This window comes from Littorina saxatilis, linkage group LG10 (genome assembly GCF_037325665.1).
Source record: "Littorina saxatilis isolate snail1 linkage group LG10, US_GU_Lsax_2.0, whole genome shotgun sequence".
Taxonomy (NCBI): Eukaryota; Metazoa; Mollusca; class Gastropoda; order Littorinimorpha; family Littorinidae; genus Littorina; species Littorina saxatilis.
Genome location: NC_090254.1, coordinates 41,213,915 through 41,221,048, shown reverse-complemented (window position 1 = coordinate 41,221,048; position 7,134 = coordinate 41,213,915). Strand labels below are relative to the sequence as shown.

The 7,134-nt window shown below is 48.7% G+C and overlaps 1 protein-coding gene across 2 annotated transcripts in view; it reads right to left on the bottom strand.

Moving 5' to 3' along the window:
* LOC138978849 (echinoderm microtubule-associated protein-like CG42247) overlaps positions 1–7,134 on the bottom strand; it is a 134,015-nt gene that overhangs the window by 95,927 nt on the left and 30,954 nt on the right. Inside the window, exons 2-3 of one of the 2 annotated variants that reach the window (XM_070351646.1) lie at positions 3,927–6,271; positions 2,866–3,331 (exon numbers count right to left, since the gene is read on the bottom strand). In XM_070351646.1, coding sequence (XP_070207747.1) covers positions 2,866–3,331; positions 3,927–5,017 — 1,557 coding nt within the window. In that variant the 5' untranslated portion in view covers positions 5,018–6,271. Of the gene's footprint in view, positions 1–2,865; positions 3,332–3,926; positions 6,272–7,134 lie in introns of those variants that run through there. The other variant, XM_070351645.1, reaches the window with a different exon arrangement.

Genomic DNA, 7,134 nt, shown 5'->3' with positions numbered 1-7,134 from the left:
TACCAATGGTAGCTCGGAACAGTCGATGAATAGGTTTTTGTAAGGGCATGTTTATCAAAGATAAAACGAAATCACAAATGTCACAGAACAGTCGGTTTTGACTGCCTCGATCAGCACAGACGGTAAACCAAATGTGTGATGTGTCAACACAGCACAGACGGTAAACCAAATGTGTGATGTGTCAACACAGCACAGACGGTAAACCAAATGTGTGATGTGTCAACACAGCACAGACGGTAAACCAAATGTGTGATGTGTCAACACAGCACAGACGGTAAACCAAATGTGTGATGTGTCAACACTGCACAGACGGTAAACCAAATGTGTGATGTGTCAACACAGCACAGACGGTAAACCAAATGTGTGATGTGTCAACACTGCACAGACGGTAAACCAAATGTGTGATGTGTCAACACAGCACAGACGGTAAACCAAATGTGTGATGTGTCAACACAGCACAGACGGTAAACCAAATGTGTGATGTGTCAACACAGCACAGACGGTAAACCAAATGTGTGATGTGTCAACACAGCACAGACGGTAAACCAAATGTGTGATGTGTCAACACAGCACAGACGGTAAACCAAATGTGTGATGTGTCAACACAGCACAGACGGTAAACCAAATGTGTGATGTGTCAACACAGCACAGACGGTAAACCAAATGTGTGATGTGTCAACACAGCACAGACGGTAAACCAAATGTGTGATGTGTCAACACAGCACAGACGGTAAACCAAATGTGTGATGTGTCAACACAGCACAGACGGTAAACCAAATGTGTGATGTGTCAACACAGCACAGACGGTAAACCAAATGTGTGATGTGTCAACACAGCACAGACGGTAAACCAAATGTGTGATGTGTCAACACTGCACAAACAGCAACCCATAAGTGCACGTGCCAGACTGGTGTACCGGGGGACCCCCATTTTTAAGACCCCCCTTTTAAGACCCCCATTTTAAGACCCCCATGTTAAGACCTCCATATTAAGACCCCCCTTTTAAGACCCCCATTTTAAGACCCCCCATTTTAAGACCCCCCATTTTAAGACCCCCTTTTAAGACCCCCCTTTTAAGACCCCCCTTTTAAGACCCCCATTTTAAGACCCCTTTTAAGACCCCCCTTTTTAAGACCCCCCATTTTAAGACCCCCCTTTTAAGACCCCCATTTTAAGACCCCCCTTTTAAGACCCCCATTTAAAGACCCCCTTTTAAGACCCCCCTTTTAAGACCCCCATTTTAAGACCCCCATTTTAAGACCCCCCTTTTAAGACCCCCATTTTAAGACCCCCATGTTAAGACCTCCATATTAAGACTGTGCATGTTTTTCTCTCCAGATTTTCTGTTGATAACCTCTGTAAATTTACCTCCGTTTTAAGACTCTCATCTTTTAAAGACCTAATTTTTTCTGATTTTAGGAGGTCTCAAAGGGCGAGTTTCACTGTAGCCTACTACAACCATCTGGGCAAGAAAGTGACTACAAGCGCCCCAAATATTGATGGCATGACTGTGGCACAAGAGCAAGCAAAGAGTTATACGAAACAATCTCCTGCCGTACACACACACACACACATGACACAACGTGAGAGACTGCTTGAAGCCTTTCAGAAGACACAATCAATTCCTTTCCCGAGAACAGAATCAATCAATGCGTGCATAGCCAACGTTACTTCCCAATTCGCTTCACACAAACTTCTTGAAGCAGAGTGAAAGTCAGAATAAGTGGATAAACAGATGTGAGACGGACACACACACACTAACTCATAAACTCACGCACGCACACACACACACACACACACACACACACACACTAACACACAAACGCATACATGCACGTACACACACACACACACACACACACACACACACACACACTAAAACAAACAAACACACACACACACACACACACACTAAAACAAACACACACACACACACACACACACACACACACACACACACAAACACACACACACACACACACACACACACACACACACACACACACACACACATCTCGATCAGCAGGCAGCACCGAAGATGACAAGACGAAACAGTCAGCATCGACCACCATCGACCTGATTGACAATTGCTCTGCCAATCGCCCTGTAACCACTGCTGCCCGCGAACACCATCATGAGGGACAATGAAGACATGTCAAGAGTGCCGAGCGACCCATGGAGATACTGATATAAGGGAAATAATGGCATCTTGCATCATCAGCTGGTGTGTAACGTGACAGTGACAGCAAGGGAGAGAAGAAAACGCCAAGAGTGAAAACGGGAGTCGGGATAGCTATCTTCCCCATTGTACTATCCCCCATTAGGCAGGGGGAGATAGCGGATGGGCTGGAACGGGTTCCCTTCTATTATCCCCCTCCCATTGGACTGTCAAAGGATACGGCTGGGTCATCCACGCTGCTGTTCCTGTCACCCCAGCAATGTAATGAGAAGGAAGAGGGGGGAAGGGGGAAGGGGGAAGGGTAGGGAACAGTGGGGGGAAGGGGTAAGGGTAGGGAACAGTGGGGGGAAGGGGTAAGGGTAGGGAACAGTGGGGGGAAGGGGTAAGGGTAGGGAACAGTGGGGGGAAGGGGTAAGGGTAGGGAACAGTGGGGGGAAGGGGTAAGGGTAGGGAACAGTGGGGGGAAGGGGTAAGGGTAGGGAACAGTGGGAGAAAGGGAATAAGAGTACGGAATAGGAGGGGGGGGGGTAGTGTAGATGTGGGCTAAAAGAGAGGGTTTGAATGGGATAAGGGTAGAACAAGAACAAACAAACAAACAAACAAACAAACAAACAGAAACACAGATAATATTAGGCACAAACGACAAAAACACACATGACGAATACACAAGTACAGCGTGTACTCACCCTCTTTCTCTGCGCGCCCCACCGATGCGGCGCCTTGGGCTGGTTGAGGAACTCCTCCTTCTTCTTCGCCCTGGAGTTCACCCCCTTCAGACGGTTCCGTCGCGACCTATCCGGGCTAGAGCTCGTCACCTGCCCGGGCACTCCATGTCTGAACGAAGCCAGCGCCTCTTCAAAATGGCGACCAGTGTCGGGCCTCGTCTCCTCCTCCTCGACGACCTCTTCTCCCATGAAGGCGATCTTGATGGTGGGAGGCATTCGTCTCTGCTGATGTTGCTGTTTTCTCTTCCCACTCTTGCTTTTCTTCTGCCTGGTGCTACTTGTTCTGCCGCTCGTCTCACGGATCATGTCCAGCTGGTTGTTGCGGCGGTTGTTGAGCAGCTCCTCAGCCTTGCCCAGGACTCTAGCACGTGAGGCTCGCCTGGCGTAGCGGTCAAAGGACACGGCCGGGTCATCCACGCTGCTGTTCCTGTCACCCCCACACACACACACGAATACTATAACTCACACATACATACATGTATTGTACATGCATCCATACATATACATATACACTTACACGCCATACGTGCAGTCAGACAGACAGACAAACACACACACACACACACACACACACACACACACACACACACACACACACACACACAAATACTATAACTCACACATACATACATACATACATACATACATACATACATACATACATACATACATACATACATACATACATACATACATACATACATACATACATACATACATACATACATACACACATACATACACAGACACGTAATATACATACAGTCAGACAGACAGACAAGCACACACACACACACACACACACACACACACACACACACACACACACACACACACACACACACACACGCACACACACACACACACACACAAACACACACACACAAATACACACACAAACACACAAACACAAACATCACACACACACACACACACAAACACACACACACACACACACAAACACACACACAAAAACACACACACACAAACACACACACACACAAACACACACACAAACACACCTGCCACTGTTGGTGCTGTCGTAGACGAGGCGGAGCTGGCCCTGCTGACTCTGGGAGCGGTGAACGTCGCTCAGGCCGCCTGGAGACGCGTTCCTGCTGTAGGCCGGCTCGCTGCTGGCTTGCAGGGGATGATGGTAGGGTTTCCTGGACAGGGCGTAGTTCGTCTCGCTGCTGCTTGGAGAGAGCCGGTTGTCCTTGCGGACTGGACTTTGCATGGGGTTGATGTAGCGGGTCTTGTCCGCAGAGCGGTAGTGCTCATCCGTGATGTGGCGACCGTATTCCGCGTTCTCCGTGCTGTAGAGTAAACCACCGTAGGGATGGTTGGTGGGGGCCCCGCACCCCGCGTCGTCCACAACACCACCGTAGACCGCCTGGACGGTGCTGTTAGGGTACCCACTGTGTGCTGACCTCCCCAGGTTCAGCCTCAGGTCCTCGCCGTCACCCACCCGTCTGGAAGCTTCTACTCGCTCGTGCATGGCGCGAAGCATCTCCAAGCCCCGTTCTGCCTCCACGTCAGACCCGGCTCGCTGCAGCTGACCCCCCGTACCATGCATCTTGTCATCGTCCGTGATTGACCCTCCTCTGCCGCCAACACGATAAGTATTGTCAGTGTCGGCGCTAGTGTACGAATCTCCCACATACGCACCACCAGCACCACCTGCACTGGCGTGAGCACCACCAGTTCTTTGGGACACGAAAAACTCTTTGTTGTGGGGTTGAGGCGGATCCGAAGCACTACCACCACCTGCTCCGGGAATAACAATGTCGTATCTTGGGTAAGCACTCGCCTGACCCTGCAGATCGTACGCAGGATAAGAGTTCGCCTGGCCTGAAGCGGAATAGGCGTTGCCTGCAGTGGAATACGCATTCCCTGTGTCGTAACCGGCTACTGCAGTCGCCGTATTTTGGAAGCCCGGGGTGACGCCAGGTGGTTGGTAGCCGGGGTCTGTGGGGTGGAGTTGTTCAGGTTTCTGGAAGTCGTAGAGAGGGTAGGGGTCGGGGGATGTGATATTCCTCTGCTGCTGCATCATCTGAATCTGCTGGATGTGTGGCGCTCGCTCCACGAACTCGGCTCCTGTCGGGTGCGCCATGGTGCTGACGTCAAGGTAGTCTCCGTGGGAGTTGTCGCTGGCTATGTTGCTGTCTGACGTCACAACAATGACGTCATCGTCGGGATGGCGATGGTGTAGTGTATGTGAATGATAGTCATCGGTGTGGTGTTTGTTTGACTGTTTCTTAAAAGTCTTTTCGTTTGGTCTAGCTTCACAGCGATCTGATTTCACATCTTGAACATTAGCTTCTCCTTGTTCTCCCTCAAGAAAGCTCGGATAAAATGTCTCGTCAGATTCACATTTTTCACCGATAGAACTCGAGTTTAGGGAAGATTTATGCGCAACAACTGAAATTTGATTACCACTAAACTGCTCAGTGCTTTGTTCTGAGTTGTGATCGGTTTCACTGTGGAACGCTGTGATAGAAGTACAACTCAGAATACTTTGGTTCTCTTGTGAGCTGTAACCACTTTCGGTTCTTTGGCTTGGAATGGCAGACTCTGCCTTCTGTACTTGCCCACGATTTGGATGAATACAAAGACTCTGAGTTAACTCTTCTCTCGATTCACAGGCCGTACATTGACTATCTGAGGTCACACAATGTTCTTGAAATGAAGTAGTTAGAACGTGGTCATGGGACAATATTTGTCTCCCCTCATTGACTAAATCACCCTCAGCACCTTTATTCTTGGAAGACGAGGTCGGAAACGAGTTGTCACAAATCACTGGATGTTTTAAAGCTCTGTGACGATTACTAACCTTTTTCGTGGAAGATGACTTCACAAACGTCCCTTCACGAATTGACCGGCAACCAGGAGACACTGCACTAGGAATCACTCTCTGTGAACCTAAACTTTCTTCACTTTGGCTTGCCGGCTTGTCGTGGCTGGACCTTGAAAACGGGTCTTCAGCAGTATCCTTGCTCTCTCCACAGTCTTGCTCTCGTCTGTAGGAAGGCACTCGCGTGAAATGTGACTCTCCTGTGTTGGTGAAATCCTGCTGAGAGCGTGGTCGTTGGATTGCTGTCTTTGCTTGGGAAGATCCTCTACGTCGGTTCCCTTGTTGGTTGAAAGATCCGTTACCTTGTTGGTTGAAAACTCCGTTCCCTGATTGGTTGAAAGATCCTCTAAGTCGATTCCCTTGTTGGTTGGAAGATCCTCTCCCTGGTTGGTTGAAAGATCCGTTCCTTGATTGGTTGAAAGATCCTCTTAGTCGGTTCCCTCGTTGGCTGGAAGGTACGCCAGAGTTCACGCAGGCACTGGGTAAGCGGGTCTGCTCTGACGGGTCGGCGACCTGTTTGGAAACATGCATGGACAGATTGACTTGCATGGCGGTCAGTACACGAGGTTATGGATCACTCTTGAAAAACAAACATGAGCCAACATTGCTGTGGGGCACTTCTGAAAAGCAGTCACTAAACTTGCACGCTGGCCTTTTCATTGAAAACTGCTTCTCACTCTCACAACTGACCAAACAAAATCAAAAGACCACTTCACGCCCGTTCGATAAAACCGCACTTTTGACTGAAAAACGGTCAACTTCGCTACACTGGTCAATGATGTGTACTTAAAGTGCAATGTTTTTGCTGCAACTCTTGACGTAGAACTGACCAAATAAAATCAAAAGACCACTTCACGCCCGTTCGATAAAACCGCACTTTTGACTGAAAAACGGTCAACTTCGCTACACTGGTCAATGATGTGTACTTAAAGTGCAATGTTTTTGCTGCAACTCTTGACGTAGTTATTGCATGGCTTTTTCGTTTCTAGGCTCTGCCGGCTTTGCTTCAGTGAAAAGAATAATCTTCCATTCGAAAAGCCAACACCACATTGCATATCGTTCACAGTAAGTCGTAGCTAGGACCGAACGGCCATAGCGCATAAGCTTTAGTGATCAACGTTTCCTTCCGGTTTTTCTCCTTCATTTCTGGAAGCCAGAAGCTAGGCGGGTTACGATAACACAGTCTATTCGTCAAAACTGTCATGCTCATAAAACATTCACGGTGAAGCTGCGGCTCAGTTTTCACGGAATACAAGAAAGCTGATCGGTTATGAAGTGATCGACCGGCTTTCCAGAATAACAAATTGTTCGATAATCGCAACGTCAAAAAGTGCACGCTTATTTTTCTCCCACTGTGTGCGGGTGTGTTATGGAGA